This window comes from Hibiscus syriacus, unplaced genomic scaffold (assembly GCF_006381635.1).
Source record: "Hibiscus syriacus cultivar Baekdansim isolate YM2019G1 unplaced genomic scaffold, ASM638163v2 tig00110481_pilon, whole genome shotgun sequence".
Taxonomy (NCBI): Eukaryota; Viridiplantae; Streptophyta; class Magnoliopsida; order Malvales; family Malvaceae; genus Hibiscus; species Hibiscus syriacus.
The window spans coordinates 50274-69672 of NW_024062757.1; the positions used below are offsets into that span (position 1 = coordinate 50274).

General features: G+C 34.2%; 3 protein-coding genes and 1 pseudogene across 3 annotated transcripts; 3 read left to right on the plus strand and 1 right to left on the minus strand.

Annotated features, from left to right (window-relative positions):
• Positions 1–1082: 1082 nt before the first annotated feature.
• On the minus strand, positions 1083–12050 carry LOC120128526 (GATA transcription factor 4-like). Its single transcript, XM_039146199.1, has 3 exons — positions 12046–12050; positions 1785–2005; positions 1083–1692 (listed from the first exon to the last, which is right to left on the minus strand). Exons 2-3 carry the CDS (start codon positions 1989–1991, stop codon positions 1126–1128), a joined length of 774 nt encoding a protein of 257 aa, XP_039002130.1. The 5' UTR covers positions 1992–2005; positions 12046–12050; the 3' UTR covers positions 1083–1125.
• Positions 9501–10326, plus strand: LOC120128527. Its single transcript, XM_039146201.1, has 2 exons — positions 9501–9711; positions 9978–10326. Exons 1-2 carry the CDS (start codon positions 9614–9616, stop codon positions 10237–10239), a joined length of 360 nt encoding a protein of 119 aa, XP_039002132.1. The 5' UTR covers positions 9501–9613; the 3' UTR covers positions 10240–10326.
• On the plus strand, positions 12011–16681 carry LOC120128476 (pentatricopeptide repeat-containing protein At1g02060, chloroplastic). The gene is made up of 3 exons (XM_039146165.1): positions 12011–12019; positions 14124–14254; positions 14343–16681. Exons 1-3 carry the CDS (start codon positions 12011–12013, stop codon positions 16489–16491), a joined length of 2289 nt encoding a protein of 762 aa, XP_039002096.1. The 3' UTR covers positions 16492–16681.
• An 888-nt stretch (positions 16682–17569) lies between these two features.
• LOC120128502 lies at positions 17570–18847 on the plus strand (annotated as a pseudogene).
• Positions 18848–19399: the final 552 nt, after the last annotated feature.

The following is a 19399-nucleotide window of genomic DNA, read 5'->3' on the forward strand; positions in this document are numbered from 1 at the left end:
CATAAAAGTACACCTCGAAGCTAGCAGCTTAAAGCAGGCCTCTTTTTGCTTGTGAAAACCCAAAAACTTTTGCACAATCTTTCTCGTTGGCCAACCGTGATATCTCCAGGGAAATTATTTGATCAGCGATTCCACAACCCATTTCTTAAGAAATCGTCTTTGAACAGATTAAACTCGCAAAACGAAGATCTCCCATAAACAAAGACAGAAGTATCTGATATTCAACACAAATTACCACCAATCAAATGAAACTTATAAAATATTACCTCGTAATCGTTGGATACTATTTTAAAAAATATAAGGTAACAAGAGTGTTGCATACTATTTTAAAAAGATATAAGGTAACAAGAGTATTATATATCACAGATTTTAACAAATGAACAATATTGATACAATAATATCTACATTTCATCCACCTTCGTAGAACTTAATGTTAATTGATATAGAACTCGTCTTTTACTTCAAGCATACGCACCAACATTACAATTTCAAGCAAATACACACAATTAAAGGGACAGACAAAGAAACATAAGAGATTTTAGTTCGTTAAAATTGGTTTACCTTCATCATTCACACATATCCAACAATTATTTTGTATCACATATTTATCATATCTGATTCCGATTTTTTATTACCCTCTCGATTCAAAAGTTTTGACTCGATTAATCTGAATAAACTCATGTCGCACACTTGATTATGAGGGATAAATCTACCAATAATAATTTTCCACATACACAAAAACTTAAAACCTTATTTAAGATGTATTTTACCACTTGAACCGATACAGCTGATTATTCCCATTTTAATTATCAATCATATTCTTTATTTAAATGGACACTTTGTTCTGAAGTTACACGTTTCCGTGGCGGGGGTTCCGTTTCAGCTGCCTATGTGTTGCGGTGCGTCACGTGGAAAGTCACTATTATTCGTCGTAACCCTTTCATTTTCAACGAGAGTTAAAGCAACTGGTAGCTCAACTGAAACCCAAGCTAAATATTTAATGACTTTTACTTGTTTTACGAAAAAAAAATTCCTACAAAAAAGAAAGGGGGGGGGAGTAAAAAGCCCAAAACGGCCTCGAAACGCTGCTATCCCATTGAACGTGATTACAATAACTTTCGTACGTCAGCACACCTCAAAGTCACGTTGTTGACGGTGGTTCTGACGACACACCTGCTGCTCCTTCTGCCTCCGCAGCTCCATCACCTTCCGGTGGGAGTTCGAGTGTTGGCTCAGCACGAATGTTGGACTTGCCGCGGGTCGGTATTCAGGCACAAGCCGACCCGATTTATAACGAACCCCACACGCGTTGCACAATGTCTTTGGTCCTAGTGGCCCCGTCCGCCACTGTGGTGTCTTCTCCGACGCGCAGTGCGAGCATCGTCTCACCCCTCCCTCTGCCGCAGGGGATGTTTGACGTTGTTGGATTTCCCTTTTCGTCTTTGACAACTTTCCCGTTAAAGTAGCCGCCGTCGCCGATTCCGACATGTCCGTCTTCCAGTTTGTTCCGTTAAGTGTAGTTGTTGTTACCGCTCTCGACCGCTTGCTTCGAGCTTTGCTTAAAAACGACGAGTGATTATGATGATCATTTCTAGGGTTAAAGATTCCGGGGAGCGTGCACGATGGGAAGTCGGTGAAGGAATCTTCTACGAACTGCGACAACCACTCCAGCTCAGCCACATCATCATCACTCTGTAAACAAACAAAACAAACACAACACAACAATTTAATCTTGTAACTTAAAACAAAACGTAAATGGAATTAACCGGGAGCAAAGTTCATACGGGAAGGCAAAGCTCGTGGGTAAAGTCCATGGAGAAAGTGGGAGCGACGGCGGACGCGAAGGAGGAGGAGGCGGAAGTGATTTCAGAAGGAGGGAATTGGTCAATGTTGGTGGAATCGGAAGCGGAGGGGAAAAGCTCATCGTTGGACAAATCCAAAAGATCATCAATATCAATTTGTTCCGAAGTTGAAAGCCCGTACATATCCATCTTTTCTTCTCTCGCTCACACTATACACTGATACCTGAATCCTTTTTCCCTTAAAAGAAATACCCAGAGAAGGTGAGTGATTATTATATGGATGGGAAGAGGGGGCAGAGGAACGTGCAAGAAGAGTATTTGTTTTCTTTTTAACGGGATCCGTAATCTACTTATAAAAATAGAGAAAAAAAGATTAATTGTAAATGCAGCCCTTCATGCATGCATGTGTCTGTGCATAGTTTTATAATATAATATATACTGTGGTAAAAGTAAATTAATTAACTAATACTAGTAGGAAATAAGAACAAATACATGGATGGTTGGCTTGATGGAGAAATGGGTGGCATCCCCACTTGCTGTTACTACTGGCCATGCGCTGGGCACTTCTGGGCATAAATTAAACTTACATTCGCCTTTGCTTTCTAAATGTTATATTATATTATGTCTTAGATTTTCTCTCTGATTACCTAATACAAGAAGGTTGTTGTTGATGGAAGAAAATGAGTTGTCGTAGTTTTAAGCTATTCGTTTCTTTTGATTTGAGTTAAGAATCGTGATCAATGGTTTGGTTTTCTAAATGTGAAAGGGAAGATAAATAAACAAGAGAAAATGATGAACAATAGTATTAGAATCAGACGTTTTTTTTTTGGGAAGAGAGATAGACCCTAGCTATATTTTACATATAATTTATATACGAATCCTTAAGGTTAGTGTTAGGCTTAAGGTGTTAATGATTATTTTTATAGGTCGACAAGATGAATAGACTTGGTCATTGTATAATAGATTGAGTGGTGATGAGTCTAATGAAAACAATCAAATTAAAAGATTATAGTTGTGTGTAAATTTTTATTAACATAGAACGATTACGAGCGATACTATTTGTTCTAAAGATTCAATTATTTGACAATTTACACTAAATTACTTTGCCGTCGTTGGTGCTCAAACTCGGAATCACTAGAAAAAATAATTATTCTTTTAAACGCCGAAACATTTTAGTTCGTGCATAAGTTAAATAATTAAATCATATACATAATGTGTACAATTAAATCAATAGGTGAATTCATTAGATAAAAAACTATTAACAACAATTAACGGCAAATATAGTAGACCTAAACCTAGTTATCTTAGTTATCCCGGCTTTTACCTTTTCATTTAGGTTATAAGAACAAACATTGTATCACTAACATTTACTCAAACACATGCATGGTCCTTTCAACGTTAGTAGTCAGAGTTGTTCTGTCATTCTGCCACAACTCTGAATTTTTTAAGCTTTTAAATGTAGACAAAGCGATGGGAGAGAAAGAAAAAAGAGTTGATGCAACTTGGTGTGTGTACATAACTATATATATATATATATATATTATTAACAGTTTCCAGATTTACATGAAAACTAAGATGAGTAAATGGCTTACTTCATGTTCAAGAGATATATATGTATGGAGGCCGGCAGGCAGGCATGGTGCTGCAATGAAGCTGAAAGGGACCACTTTTCTTTTATTACCTAATGTAAAAAGAAAAAGAAAAAAAAATAACCTCAGTGACCGAAAATGTCTTGTAATATACGATTTTGACCTACTTTTTTTGGATTTGCCAAAATGACCAAGTAAATCGCAATGCGATCGATAATTCGCAAAGCGATCTCCGGTATCGCAAATCAGTTTCCAGATTCGCAACGCGATAGTCGAAGTTCGCATTGCGATTTATTCCAAATTCGTTGCGATATGCGAAGTTCGCGTTGCGATTCATTCCAAATCGTTGCGATAGGCGAAGTTCGCGTTGCGATTCATTCCAATTCGTTGCGACAGGCGAAGTTCACGTTGCGATTCGACCACGACCACGACCCGACCCGACCCGACCCGAGACAGGACGGGACAGCGGCGGCGGCAGCGCGCGAGAGTCCTTCTTGTTCTCTATCACTCAACAAGGAAGTGGAAAAGCCAAGCCTTAAATACAATTCCTAATAGTGTTTTCAATACTATGTGGGATTGAGCATTACCAACACTTGTTTCCAATATCATTACCTTCATTGTCTGTAAGAGTTTAATTTTGAAACTAAAAAAATATTTATTCGAATAAATAACTTACCCTTTGAGGACTTTGATCATAAATGAAGTAATTGCTAAAACTAACTCTGATTTTGGTTCTTATAGTGTTCAAATGACTTACTTGCAAAGAGTAGATGATGACCAAACAACTCGATATGTTTCCTTTGTGTCATTATCAGCTAGTTTTCGTAGCATCCTCAGTTGAAAACTTCCATCATTGTCTCCTTTGCATTTGTTTGGTTAATATTTTTCTTCCATCAAAGTCCTCAAAGGGTAAGTTATTTATTCGAATAAATATTTTTTTAGTTTCAAAATTAAACTCTTACAACAATGAAGGTAATGGTTTTAGAAACAAGTGTTGGTAATGCTTAATTCCACATAGTATTGGAAACACTATTGGGAATGGTATTTAAGGCTTGGCTTTCCCACTTCCTTGTTGAGTGATAGAGAACAAGGGAGACTCTCGCGCGCCGCCGCCACCGCCGTCCTGTCTTGGGTCGTGGTCGTGGTCGTGGTAATACGTGTCTTCGACACGTCCGCGCGAATTCGAATCTGGAAACTTATTTACGATACCGGAGATCGCGTTGCGAACTATCGATCGCATTGCGATTTACTTGGTCATTTTGACAAATCCAAAAAAATTAGTCAAAATCGTATATTACAATGCATTTTCGGTCACTGAGGTTATTTTCTCTATTTTATTTTATTAATATGGGTAATTATAATAAAGTAGTTATAAAATTAACATACTTAATAATTTGATATTGAACGTTCATACATCTAATATTTATGGTGTTTAAACTCGAGAGCTTAAATAATATCGATAATTACTCATTCGGTTCGTGCTAAATAAAAAAGGAAAAGGAAAATATTAGAGAAGAGAGAAACGGGATCTGTTCACGTTGACTGTGATTTTATTATGCCCCACACCCACCATTTTTAAACACAGTTGGTAGAAGAAGAGTTTTTTTAACCTAAATACTATCACCGACAACTGCCATTTTCTTCATCTTACTATTTGTTTCTTGGGAACGGCAATTATCGGACTAAAACTTAAGAAGAAAAAACTAGGTTAATTAATTGGGTAAACTATGCGGATAATCCCTATGTTTAAAGAATGACCGGCTTTGGTCATCAATTTAAAAATTAAAAGGAAATGATCTTTAATATTATCGGTCCATTCTATTTTAGTATTTCAGCCATTAATTTTTGTTAACCCTTTTTGTTTAAATCCCTAATATGACTAAGAGACTAAAATCAAACGGGAGTTAACAGTTGAGAGACTAAAATCGAACTGTAATGCTAAAATAGCACATCACCAAATTTAAAAATCAATATAAATTAAGATAAAATTTGATTAAATTAAAATAATGTCAAGTTTAGAGGAGTGACTTAGGCCATCTCCAATCCTCATCTCTACTCTAGCGTATTTTTATCTCTACTCTAAAGATGAAATAGTAATTCATCTCCAGCACTATCTCTACATTACCACTAACTCTACTTTATTCACAATATTTAACTATTATAATATTAATTTTACAAATATAAAAAAATCAGAAAAAATGCAAAAAAAATCGAAAAATTAAAAAAAAATTAGTATGATTATTTATCTAATTTAAATATATTTTTATCTATCTTATAATTTAATATATTTTAATTTAAAAAAAAGCAAAATGTAGCGCAAGCTACAATGCTACACTAGATGTGACGCGGCACTGTAGCATTTCTCCACAATAGTGTTTTTTCTGGCGCAGGGTTGGAGACTTTACTTTAGAGAATCTCCAAAGTAGAGAAGCATTGGAGATGCTCTTAGGCCATCTCCAATGCTCATCTCTACTCTAACGCATCTATATCTCTACTGTAGAGATAAAATAGTAATTCATCTCCAGCGCTATCTCTACATTACTACTAAATCTACTTTATTCATAATATTTAACTATTATAATATTGATTTTAAAAATATAAAATAAAACATATATATTTCTAATAAATATCAAGATAAAAAACATAAAATAAAACATTCATAAATAGCAATGCGAAAAATTACATTTCATAATAATATTAGTATGTTTATTTATCTAATTTCAATGTATTTTTTATCTATCTTGCAAATTAATCTACTTGAATTTAAAAAAAATCAGAAAAAAATATAAAAAAATCAGAAAAAATACAAAAAATCAGAAAAATTACAAAACAATTAGTATTTATATATATATATATATATATATATATATATATATATAATTTTAATGTATTTTTTTATCTTGTAATTTAATTTATTTGAATTAAAAAAAATTTTGTAGCGCATGCTATAGTACAGTGCCAGATGTGACGCGGACGGTAACGTTTCGCTACTGTAGCGAGAGATGTGGCGATGGGCTGGAGGGGGTTTTTCCTCCACAGTGGAGATATTCTCCAAATGTGGAGAAGCATTGGAGATGCCCTTAGGAATAGAAATTGGTTTTTCCCATGATAGAATAAAAGATTAAGAGCATAGAGGGTAGACAGATGAGCAAAAGGGATCAGAGAAAATGATGAGTTTGAGTGGTAAGATGTTTTGCCATTGGTGCAAGAACTATGGCGGAATCACGTGAAATAAACTTTGGTGATCCCAAAGCAACGGCACGTGCATAGCCATGTGGCTATAACCATAAAAAAATATTGTAGTAAATAATAGTAGCATAAAATAATATCTTTGATAAACAAAAACATACAGCATCAAATAATATACTCCCATGTTATGGTACGACGAAGAAATAAATAAAGTATGTGATTTAATAGAGTTGTAAACATACCTAAAGGCCTTTCCACTGAGAATCAAATTAAGAAGATTAGAGTTTGCTTAAAAAACAACGGTCTCTGAAATCTCTAAATTATCGTATATTTTAAATATTTTTTATTGATAATATATTTTTATTATGTTTATTCGTAATGATCCACTAACACAATAATTTTTGTTATAAATTCCAATGGAGATGACCAAAAAAGAAAATAGAGGAAGGGAATGTCTATGTGTGAGCAATCTTTTTTAAAAATAACGACGAAAAGGGATAACATTTAAAAAAAGGTAAAGTACACATATAGTCTCATGACTATATGGTACTAGATTACTAAAAGGTACAAAATTGTAATCTGATTATAAAATGTTGCTTTGCTAAGTCATTTGATTATTAAAAGTTACAAAACGATCATCTGACTATTCATTATGTTTCAAATTCATCATTTTCCATTAAAAATTGATAGTTGTCTAAGTTGGATGTTAATATGATGACTAAGATATGATAGTCGTTTGAGATTATGTGCTAAGATTTTATTATATCACAGTTAGCAAGTTAACGTTCAACTCATAAAAACGTCACATTTTTAATGAAAATAATGAGTTTGGAACATAATGGACAGTCGGATGATCATTTTGTAACTTCTAATAGTCAAAGAACTCAACAAAACAACACTCTATAGTTAAAAGATTATTTTGTAACTTTTAATATTCAAATGACTTAATAAAGCATTCCTTAGGACCTTTTTGTACTTTACCCTTTGAAAAACAATTTATAGTAACAAATTTTAATTGTTTAGTTTTAAATAAATCAATTAAAATTGAATTGAATTTGAATTATGACGAAGCTTTGATACGAAATAAATATGATATTATTTGTATATTTTTTAATCCATATGAAATTATTTTATTGGTGTCTACAAATTTAGATTTTTTGGATCCACCCCAGAATTGAGGGGAGGGTGGGTTGCTGACATGGGTCTTGAGTAAGAAATGGGTTTGGGCCCAATTTGATTTGGGCTCAGGTTTTCTTGATTTTAGTGGAATTTAGACAGGTAAATTTAGGGTGAGTTTAGTATAATTTTTGAGAAAACGAATATCCAGCACAGTTGGTAGAGCACAAGGTTCTTAACCTTGATGTTGTGGGATCGAGTCCCACGGAGGACATTTCATAATTCGGAGGTCTTCTACGGAAGCTGCTCTCAACCTGGTGTTGGGAGCAGCCTACTATTTTACCTACCCCTTACCCCATTACATATAGGAAAAAGGGACAACCATTTTTTTAGTATAATTTTTAAAAATTAATTTTTAAAAGTTTTATATAAAAGTATATTTTAAAATTTAATTGTTTGGGATTGATGTTAAAAAGTGAGTTTAAAAAGATAAAATATACATTATATACATTATGTAATAAATTAGAAATATAACATTTAAATTATATTTATAATTATATATGAACCTTATCAATTTAAACTATAATAAATTCAAAAAAAATTATTATTGTATACAATTATATCAATTTAAACTATAATAAAAAATAAAAAATAAAAATAAAAAATATTTTTTTTATATAACTCATTATTAATATTTTTACTAAAATCGTGATTTTATTTGTTTTTAAGCAATTAGAATAAATTATTTTTTAAGGATGTTAGGAATAAATAATTGTGACATATTTAGTTCAAGTGATAAATAATTTGATATTATTTAAGTAAAGTCTCGAATTTGAGTTTTTGTATATGTAGAAAATTTTCACTGAAAAACTCACCCACCAAAATTAGATATGCGACATGAATCAATTTGAATTAAATCACGATGAAACTTTAAAACCGAGAAGATAAAAAAATTGAACCCCAAAAGATTGTTCACGTATTTTTTTTTCCACCAAGAAATTAAGGAATGTAGTAGATATGTCACAATTAGGGTGCGATATATGAAATAATGAACGCGATCATTTGAGTGTGGTAGATTTTGGATATCATATGTTGTGTGCTACGGATAAATTTTGATTTTAATATATATAAAATATTATGAATTTAAGTATTTATATACTAAGATACAAAATATATATATATACTATGTTGTCCACTTTAAACTAAGCAATTGTCTTTACTTAATGGTTGGATACATGTTTAGTTTCTTAAGTGATCAGTGATTGAATCTTTTTTGCTCAAATTTGTTTTCCTTTGTTTTCTATCAACTAGAGGGTGACACATATCACTCTTTGATTGGTAGAAATAAATATAATAAATTAATAATATGGACAAAATATGTGATTATATCAAAATATTTTAATTTATTTTAATTTATTAAAAATATGATTAAATTGAGAGAATATGTAAATAACATGGACCAAATGTGTGGTTATATCAAAATATTTAATTGTTGTTAAAGACAGTTATCTCGAGATGACCTAATCTTAATTAAACAAAAAGAAAAACGACCCTATCTTATAAATTTTAAAATCTATGACTAAAAACGAATAAAACATAAATGAACACCTTAAAAATTAATAGATAAAACGTTAAACACAAATTTCACGTTAAAAAAAATCGTAAAACGACAATGAAGGTTAATCTCTCTCTGTAACTGAAAACGACTGCAAGCAACTTGTGGTCTACCTCTGAAAGAATAATTTAGTGTCTCTATATAAAAGAAGAAAAATGTGTTTTTATACCGACTCTGAAATTGAATCCAATCACTCTTAATATATATGGTTATGCTTCTCTCCTAGTTATCTCTGTTTCTTTCTTGTTCCAAAATCTTCTTCCATTCTCCGTTGTTTTCAGCAGAATTCAAAGCCGTCAATAATGGTGGATCTTCAAACTGTTTGCTGCATGTGCGGCGACGTCGGTTTCCCTGACAAACTCTTCGGCTGCATCAGATGCCTGCACCGATTTCAACACTCGTATGGGTCTTTCTCTTTTTCACCATCTCAACATATATGTATGTATAAACACATATGGATATATCGCATGATGATGATGATGATGGGGAATGATAGGTAGTTACCCTTTATTAATCTTATCATCATCGTCATCATCACAGGTAGATAACACCCATCTCCACCTAGCACCACCCAATAACAACCACTACCACCAAACATAATGGTTTTGTTAGCATATATGAATGTTTTCATGGGTTGAAACTTGAACGATTTCTTGATTCTGCCAGGTATTGCAGTAACTACTACAGCGAGTTGGCGGAACCGGTTGAACTGTGTGACTGGTGCCAGAGCGAAGAGAGAAGCCCAAAGCAAGGAAGCTCTTCAAAGAAATCGTCAGCCGGTAACGAAGCCGGAATCATGAACCGACCCGAGTATTCCGGTGACAAGATCAAGCAAGCGAGTGGCGATTACAAAGGAAAGAGCAGTGGAACCCCTTCTCCAAGGCCTACGACACGCAGGTACAAGCTTCTCAAGGATGTCATGTGTTGAAAACACTTGGAAAAACAATTCAAATAAAGGGTTTATGTTAGCGAAACCTGTTTATAATTTGCGTTTTCTTTTCAGTGTCATGGATGATGAATGCATTTGTTGGCAGTATGGTTTTCACTTTTTCAGTAAGTTTTGCTAATAAAATAATGTAATTTTTAATCCAACTGGATCGTTGGCACTGGCATTTAATTAAGCTTTTCTCTTCTATCCGTTTGTTCCCAGTGCTTATATTAAGGCTAAAGTTCGTAAGATTGTTATGCATGAATGATGAGATATAGGTTTTTCGTGCATGAAAATGTTGGATCAGCTAATTATAATATAGGCTGAATGCTCACAGAGCCAGTCCGAGTGTTTATCTACATGATCTAGCTAGGGTTTATTTCAAGGCAATAACCTTCATCTCTGTCTCTTAAGGAGAATTGAATGCTCTTAAATGGTCGCCTCTTGGCCAAAAAATTCATAGTACCTAAAGCTGCAAAAGCTCTACAGATTCATTGAAAGACTTTAATGACTAGGCTCTCCATTATTATGGGTACCTAAAGCTAGCAGGGTCAGGAAAAGGACAGTGAGAGTTTATTTGAGCAAATTGTAGCTCCTAGGCCCTTCATTTATGTCATTTGATGTTTATATTTCTTACTATTTGTATTGTACTGCATTGTTGTGGTATCAAATCTCCCTCAAGTACAAAACAAATTAAGCTGATAAGGTTCCTTGCAGTGTATTAAGAGAAACCTATAAACAAACCCATAGTTTCTCTTCTTTGTACTTTCACTTCCATGAGGTTTGGTCCCACTCTCATCATGTGAGTTCCTGTTTTGAAGAAGGCAAAGTTACCATTAATGAAACAATCATGACTGGATTATTCTATTGTGGATTTTACTTCTTCTTTTTTTCCTTTCTTTCCAAACAATCAATCATGAATTGTAATCACATGGTCGCAGCTGCTCTCTCTCTCTCTCTCTCTCTCTCTCTCTCTCTCTCTCTCTCTCTCTACCACCTCCCGTTGCCCTACTTACAAGCAAACCGGTGCAATTCTGTGAACTTTGAATTGAAGATTAACATGCAACTGTCGAATCTTGATGGTTGTGGCTTACATTAAAAGATGGTTCTTAATTTGTTTCAATTGATTTAATTTAGCAAAAAAAAAAAGTTGTTCCTAGGATTGCATGTGAGCACGTCTATCGTATTTCGGTATTAGGATATCCATATGCTAAATTCCTTTGGTTCCAAAATCCAATAAAGTTTAACTAATATGTTCAAGTATTAAATAATTTGATATCGTTTAAACAATATCTTAAGTTCGAGTTACAGTGCATGTAAAAAATCTTTGTTGGAAGATTCACATATCAAAGTCAGATATGTGACGTGAATGAATCCAAATTAATCAAGGCAAAGCCTTAAAATCGGGAGGTCAACATAAAAAAAAACCAATCCAATAAGATTTGAAAAAAATAAAGTTGTTAGGTGTAAAAAATCATCTTTTCCATTTTCTTTTAGGATATATACGCACACATGAGAGCTAATACTCACTTATATAATATATTTTTTTGACAAAATATAAGATTATAATAAGCATCAGACCTTATCTTTCTATTATAGACATTTATGACTGATAATAAATTTAAGTAACTAACTTTAACGGTTGAGATTAGGACGAGAAGTGAAGAAATGAATTGTGATAATTAACGTTGTACATAGAATTGTGTTAGACGTTGTATTTTTATTTCAGGTTTTTAGTTTACTAAATTCCTGATGTTTAATGAAATCGATTATGGTGGGGGTACTAAAATCATATCTAATATTTACTTTTCTGTTTCATTTTAGTACACGTTAAAGATTTAACGTTAAATTTTGGAAAAAAATAAAAGTTTAGGTAATAAAACAAACCAATATCAATAGTTTAGGTATTAAACACATTAAGTTTTTAATGGTGGGGTACTAAAATAAAACAAAAACTAAACGTTATGAATGATTTTGAAAAAAATAAAAATTTATATGCTGAAACAGACCAAAATTGATAGTTTAGGTACTAAATGTATAATTTACCCTAATTTTTAAACTATCGGTTTAATTTCGATCATATTCTATTATATCATCTCATTAACAATTCCGTTAATAATTACAATTAAAAATAAAATGTGTTCAAAGAAATATTAATTATAAATTTGTTATTGTGATTTTATTTTAAAGTAAGTCAAAAGATTCTATGTTATATTTGTTGAGTATGAGTATATTACCGGTGAAACGGAAAAAGTAGTGAACTACAAATTTTAAGGTCCAACAATAATCGTTGACAGTGATTGACAACAAAGATGATATGTGATGGTTGATTTTGTGAGATTTTAGTCGAATTTAATAGTTAAATTGATATTTATCTATTGTTTAAGGGTCAAAAAAATATTTCATCTAAAGTTTAAGATCAAATTAATATTATATCTAAAATTCACGTGTCCAAATTAAAAATTGACTCATCTTAACTAATATGCCACATTATTAAATTAATTAAAATTAACGGTTAAATGACTAAAATATAACCATCAATAACGTAAGTAGTTAAAATATAATTTATTTGAATTTAATGAACACAAAAATTAATCAATTTCTGAGTTAACCCGCGAATTGGTTATAAGCTGATAGCGAATTTTTAGGGTAGATTATACTATTCTTATCAGCCAACGGCTGTTCCTGTCTTGGTTTAATTATTTCTAGGGTAGATTATACTATTCTTTCTCTTTTATTTTACTCGCCTTACTTTTAATTTTTTTAATTTACTCATTAAATTTTTAAATTATTCATGTTTTGATCGCTCTTAATTATTTTATCATTATTATTTATATATAACATGACACTTTTTATTATTTAATATAAAATAATTGAAAATATAAAATAAAAACATAAATTGGCCTTACATCACCGTCGGTGACTATCGACAGCTGTAGATAGTGGTCGTTCGATCATAAATTTCATGGGCAAGTTCGTCTTAACCCCATGAGACCGAATATGATAGTTGTTTCACCAAAAAATTTCCCAAAACTCGTGAATCTCAACTATAACGCTTCGACTTCCTCAATTTCAATCTCTAATTTGTGGACTTCAGAGTAAGTTCTGACAAAATAGAGGTCAAATTCAAACTCACGGTGTCGAGATGAAGCGAACCATGGAATTTAGGACCGAACGACCACCATATACGACGATTAGGGCTGTAAATGAGACGAGACAGATAGCAAGCTACTCGAGATCGACTCGATCAAGACTCGATAAATACTCGGATCGAATGGACTTGACTCGAGTTCTTAGCGAGCCGAAATGAGCTACTTGATATTTTACTCGAAAAGCTTGTGAGCAGCTCGAAAACATAATATATTAATGTTTTATTTTTTAAAAAATAAATTATTAATAATATTAACATTTGTGCATTGATTTTTTTAAATACAATAAGATTTTCATGTATTTAAGGTCCAGGTTTGAGTTTGAGGCTTCAATCGAGTTAAGTTTAAGATTTTTTTTCATTTCGAGCTGCTCACGAGCTTCAGTTCAAGATTTCAAGTTCGAGTCGAACTTGAAAATATTAAGCTCACTAGTTTTCGAGTCGAGTCGAGTTTTATTTCAGAGTTTTCGAGTCGAGTCGAGCTCAGCACTACTCGAGCTCGACTTGGCTCGTTTACACCCCTAACGACGACATCCGACCACCTTCTATTTTTATTTTATATTAATAATAATAATAATAAAATAATTCAGAGTGATCAAAATAGTAGCAATTCAAAAGTTTAGTGAGTTAATTAACAAATTGAAAGTACAATGATTAAAATAGGAGAGAGAGCATAGTTTAGTCAGAAACGGTGTAATTTACCCTTATTTATATACGAAGTGACTAAGGAAATCAGCTAACTGAGGAACTAAAAGTATATGTTTTGGTATTTTTATGTTCATGGAAATGGCGCTTAATCCTCGTTCTCACTATCGAGCCGGCCAGCAACTCTTTTTTCTACCAGTCTCCGCTTGGTTTTCTTCTCCGGTAGGTCTATTTTTCTTCTATTTGCTTCCATTTCTTTTGGCTTCTTCATAATCTCTTCTAATTTCAAGCAAAAAAAAAAAAAGAAAAGGTGCTTCTCCTCACGTCGAATCAAGATCCATGGCGATGATGGCACCCATGAAGAAAAGCAGGGATTGGGCGATGAAGCGAAATCATCCACCAAAACCAAGGGGGCAAAAACTATGGCTCGTGTCATCAACTCCACGCCATGGTCAAGTGAGCTTGAATCCTCTATTTCATCTATATCTCCGTCTCTTTCCAAAACCACCGTTTTGCAAACACTTCGCCTCATTAAAAACCCTTATAAAACTCTTCAATTCTTCAACTGGGTTCAAAAAATGGGCTTCCCTCACGATGCTCAGTCATTTTTCTTTATGATTGAAATATTGGGTAAAGGGAGAAATCTCAATGCAGCTCGTAATTTACTGCTTTCCATTGAGAAAAGGTCTAATGGGTCTGTTAAGCTGGAGCACAAGTTCTTTAACAGCTTGATAAGGAGCTACGGAAGAGCTGGGTTGTTTCAAGAGGCTATCCAGGTTTTTGAAACAATGAAAAGCATTGGCGTGTCTCCTTCAGTTGTTTCATTCAATAACCTTTTGTCGATTTTGCTTAAAAGAGGACGCACGAATATGGCAAAGAGTGTGTTCGATGAAATGCTTAGCACGTTTGGGGTTACTCCGGATGTGTATACTTTTAACATTTTAATCAAGGGGTTTTGCATGAATTCAATGGTTGATGAGGGGTTTAGGTTTTTCAAGGAAATGGAGCACTTTAAATGTGGTCCTGATGTTGTCACTTATAATACGATCGTTGACGGATTGTGCAGGGCGGGAAAGGTCGGAATTGCCTACAATGTGGTGAAAGGTATGAGCAAGAAAAGTTTGGATTTGAATCCTAATGTTGTTACTTATACTACTTTGGTTAGAGGGTATTGTATGAAGCAAGATATTGATGAAGCGTTGGCTGTTTTCCAAGAGATGATCTGTAAAGGCTTGAAACCGAATAAGATTACTTATAATACTTTAATTAAAGGGCTCTCTGTGCTGCAGAAGTTTGATAAGATAAAAGAAATTTTGGAGGGAATGGGAGAATATGGAAGATTTACTCCGGATACATGCACTTTCAACACACTAATAAATGCACACTGCGACGCTGGAAACATAGATGAAGCTTTGAATGTGTTCAAGAGGCTGTCAGAATTGGATGTACCATCGGATTCAGCTACTTATAGTGTTATAATTAGGAGTTTGTGTCAAATAGGAAATTTTGAGAAGGCAGAGGAATTCTTTGACGATCTAGCCGAAAAGGAGATCCTATTAAGTGATGTAGCTTGTATGCCTCTTGTTGCGGCTTATAATCCAATGTTTGAGTATTTATGTGGTAATGGAAAAACTAAGAAAGCTGAGAGAGTTTTTAGACAGCTATTGAAAAGGGGAAGACAAGACCCTCCTGCTTATCAGACTTTAATCTTAGGACACTGCAAGGAAGGCTTGTTTAAAGCTGGATATGAGCTATTGGTGTTGATGTTGAGATTAGACTTCGAACCTGGTTTTGAGATCTACGACTCGTTGATTGCTGGTCTCTTGCAGAAGGGTGAACCTCTTCTTGCCCACCTGACCTTAGAGAAGATGCTGAAGAGCTCACATCTCCCTCGAACATCTTCTGTTCATGCTATACTGGCAGAACTTCTGAAAAAGGGTTGCGCCCGAGAAGCAGCCAGTTTGGTAACTCTAATGCTGGACACAAGAATTAGACTGAATATCATTCTTTCGACAGAGACTGTAAAGTTGCTGTTTTCAAGACGGATGCAAGGTAAAGCTTTTCAAGTTCTTGTATTACTATATGATAACAGCTATATGGTTGATATGGAAGACTTGGTTTATTTCCTTTGCCAGAGCGGAATGTTTTTAGAGGCTTGCAAGATGATGCAATTTAGTTTGGAAAAGCATCAAACTGTTGATATTGGAATGTGCTGCACAGTTATAGAAGGTCTTTGTAATAACAGGAGACTTTCAGAAGCATTTGGTTTGTATTATGAACTGGTGGAGAGGGGAAAACATCAACAGTTGAGATGCATTGACAATTTGAAAATGGCATTAGAAGCGGGAGGAAGGTTAGATGAAGCTGAGTTTGTATCAAAGAGAATGCCGAATCAGTTGCAGGTTAACAAAGCTTCTCCAAAATTCAGCACCAGTATGCCAAAATTTCGGCAGCAATGATTCTGTTGGAACTTTTTTATATTATAATTTGGTTCATTTTCCAAAGTGTCAAACAGGTAAAGTAGACCAAGTATCTTAACTAAAGGAGTTTTTTTGGCTCATCTGAATTATTGACATTGAAATAGGTGGAGCCGTCAAGATAGGGTTCACTTAGTTCTTCAACACTCTAATACCTGACCACTTCCGGTAATATCATGTCTCATAAGTTGGGATGATACCCTAATCCCCTGTTTCAACGAGATGAACTGTACTAGCTTGTGTCTGCATAAGACGCTGTGTTGTTTTTGTAAGAATTATGTAAACATTTTGACCTATGTTTCACTCACAGGGTCCTGCTGCATGGGCTCGTTTCTTTTCCCCAATATTTAGCAGAGACAATTAAGAAATTTCATAGATAAATATCCCAGTAAGTCCTGTTATACATTTATTGGTGAACTTGTTATATTCATATTAAATTTCATCCACAATTATAATCTAGGAGAATCGAGTAGCAGGAAGTCAGGCATATCATTTAAGCCAACCACGAAACAGGTATAGTTGAAGTCTTAAATAAATCCACTTATTACGAGGGTCTACTCTTCTGCAGCATTCCAAACACCAAAAAATGATGGGATTCTGAAAAGTTGCCAAGTCTTCCGACTGCAAGTGTTAAAATTCAAGGCTACTTGACGTTTATTTATTTTATTGTGCATGTAAGCATTCGATCCCGAGATGCCTCATTTGAGAATACTAAAGAGAAAATGAGGGATGTGGATAAGGAGATTTTTCCAAATTTCCGTTTTGTTCTTTTATTCATCAGAAGAGGATGAAGAAGGGTTTCCTTACATTTAAGTTGTAAATCCTATATTTTCTAATCATGCCAAAAGCCAAGTGATGTTTTAAATTACAATTAGTTAGGAGGATCTAAAGAAGAAAAAGACTTCTAACAACCTTTGTCCAAAATATTAGAAAGCCACCTTTTCATGATAGGCTTTCTTGAAACCAAACTCTCTCCATGAACAACCCAACCTTTCCTTTATATTCTTTGCCCCTGAAAATACTTGTATTATTAAACTTTTACAAAAGACAAGTATCTTCTTTCCACCGCTCCTGAAGATGTCAAAGACTGACAATAACGATGCTCCATGGCAGCGTCTCGAGCGAGATTCCACTCCAGGGAAGGCAACAGTGCTTTCCATTGGCAAGGCCTTTCCGAGTCAACTCATTCCTCAAGAATACGTGGTGCAGGGCTACATCCGTGATACAAAATGCCAAGATGTCTCCATCAAGAGAAACTGGAACGTTTATGCAAGCAGAACTCTCTGTTTCACGCCTCCGTAACTACGAGCATTGATTAACCCTACTTGCTTGAAAAATGATATAATGTGTTTCTTTTTTGTAGGTAAAACAACTACTGTGAAGACTAGGTACACAGTGATGTACAAGGAGGTTTTAGATGAATACCCGGAATTGGCAACTGAGGGTTCACCAACAATCAAACAAAGGCTTGACATAGCAAACCCGGCAGTTGTTGAGATGGCATTGCAAGCAAGCCTAGCTTGCATAAAGGAATGGAGGAGGCCTGCTACTGATATCACCCATATCATATATGTTTCTTCCAGTGAAATACGCTTACCCGGGGGTGATCTTTACCTTGCTAGCGAACTTGGCTTAAGAAATGATGTTAACCGGGTAATGCTTTACTTTCTTGGTTGTTACGGTGGTGCCACTGGCCTTCGAGTAGCTAAAGACATAGCAGAAAACAACCCAGGAAGTCGGATTCTGCTAACTACATCGGAAACTACCATCCTTGGTTTTCGACCTCCAAACAAAGCACGTCCTTATGCGTTATGATCTTGTGGGTGCAGCACTTTTTGGCGATGGAGCAGCAGCGGTGATCATCGGATCCAATCCAGTAACGGGCAAAGAATCTCCTTTCATGGAACTCAGCTATGCAGTCCAACAGTTTCTGCCAGGGACACAACACGTTGTTGATGGGTGCCTTACTGAAGAAGGCATAAACTTCAAACTTGGCAGAGACCTTCCGCAAAAGATCGAGGACAACATCGAGGCATTCTGCAGGAAACTCATGTCAAAGGCTAGTTTGACGGAATTCAATGACTTGTTTTGGGCAGTTCATCCTGGAGGACCGGCAATACATAACCGATTGGATAACACTCTGAAACTAAAAGAGGGGAAACTAGAATGTAGCAGGGGAGCATTGAAGGACTATGGAAATGTGAGCAGCAATACCATATTCTATGTCATGGACTACATGAGGGAAAAGTTGAAGAGAGAGGGAGGGGACGAATGGGGGCTTGCCTTGGCATTTGGTCCTGGAATTACATTTGAAGGCATTCTTCTTCGTAGCGTATAATACTCATGCCATTCATATAGGGTTTGCCTTTACTTTGTTTTCTAATTTTTATAATGCCAACAGCAACTTATTCTCTCTCTCTCTCTCTATCTCTCTCTATACATATACATATACATGTACATATATATATACATATACATATACATGTACATATACATATACATATACATTGAATTCTTGTCAAGTTTCAATTTACTTTTGAGCTGGTATTTATTTTTTCTTCATATATATATGTAAAAAGGGGAATGTGTATGTAAAACATTTATCGGGTCATAGGTAATATAAAACAATTTCATGTCATATAAAGTTCTTTTTTTTTTGTTTGGGGGGTAAACTTCAACAAGTTATAAATTGAATCTCCCATTCTCATTCGTCTGTTGCTTTTCTAATAGATCAGGATGATATTAATCCAATACATCAGGGTAATATATTGCTTATATATATATATATATATATATATATATATATATATATATATATTGTTTTTTTAGTTTTTTCCCCCAAAAGTTTAAAAGACATCAAGTATCATTAAGCCAAAAAAAAAACAGCAAA

Coding starts and splice junctions, on each gene's coding strand:
- LOC120128526 (XM_039146199.1), bottom strand. CDS start 1,991: ATGGATATGTACGGGCTTTCAACTTCGGAACAAATTGATATTGATGAT. Junction 1,693..1,784: donor CCCACGAGCTTTGCCTTCCC/GTATGAACTTTG, acceptor GTTTGTTTACAG/AGTGATGATGATGTGGCTGA.
- LOC120128527 (XM_039146201.1), top strand. CDS start 9,614: ATGGTGGATCTTCAAACTGTTTGCTGCATGTGCGGCGACGTCGGTTTC. Junction 9,712..9,977: donor CTGCACCGATTTCAACACTC/GTATGGGTCTTT, acceptor TGATTCTGCCAG/GTATTGCAGTAACTACTACA.
- LOC120128476 (XM_039146165.1), top strand. Junction 14,255..14,342: donor CCGCTTGGTTTTCTTCTCCG/GTAGGTCTATTT, acceptor AAAAAAGAAAAG/GTGCTTCTCCTCACGTCGAA.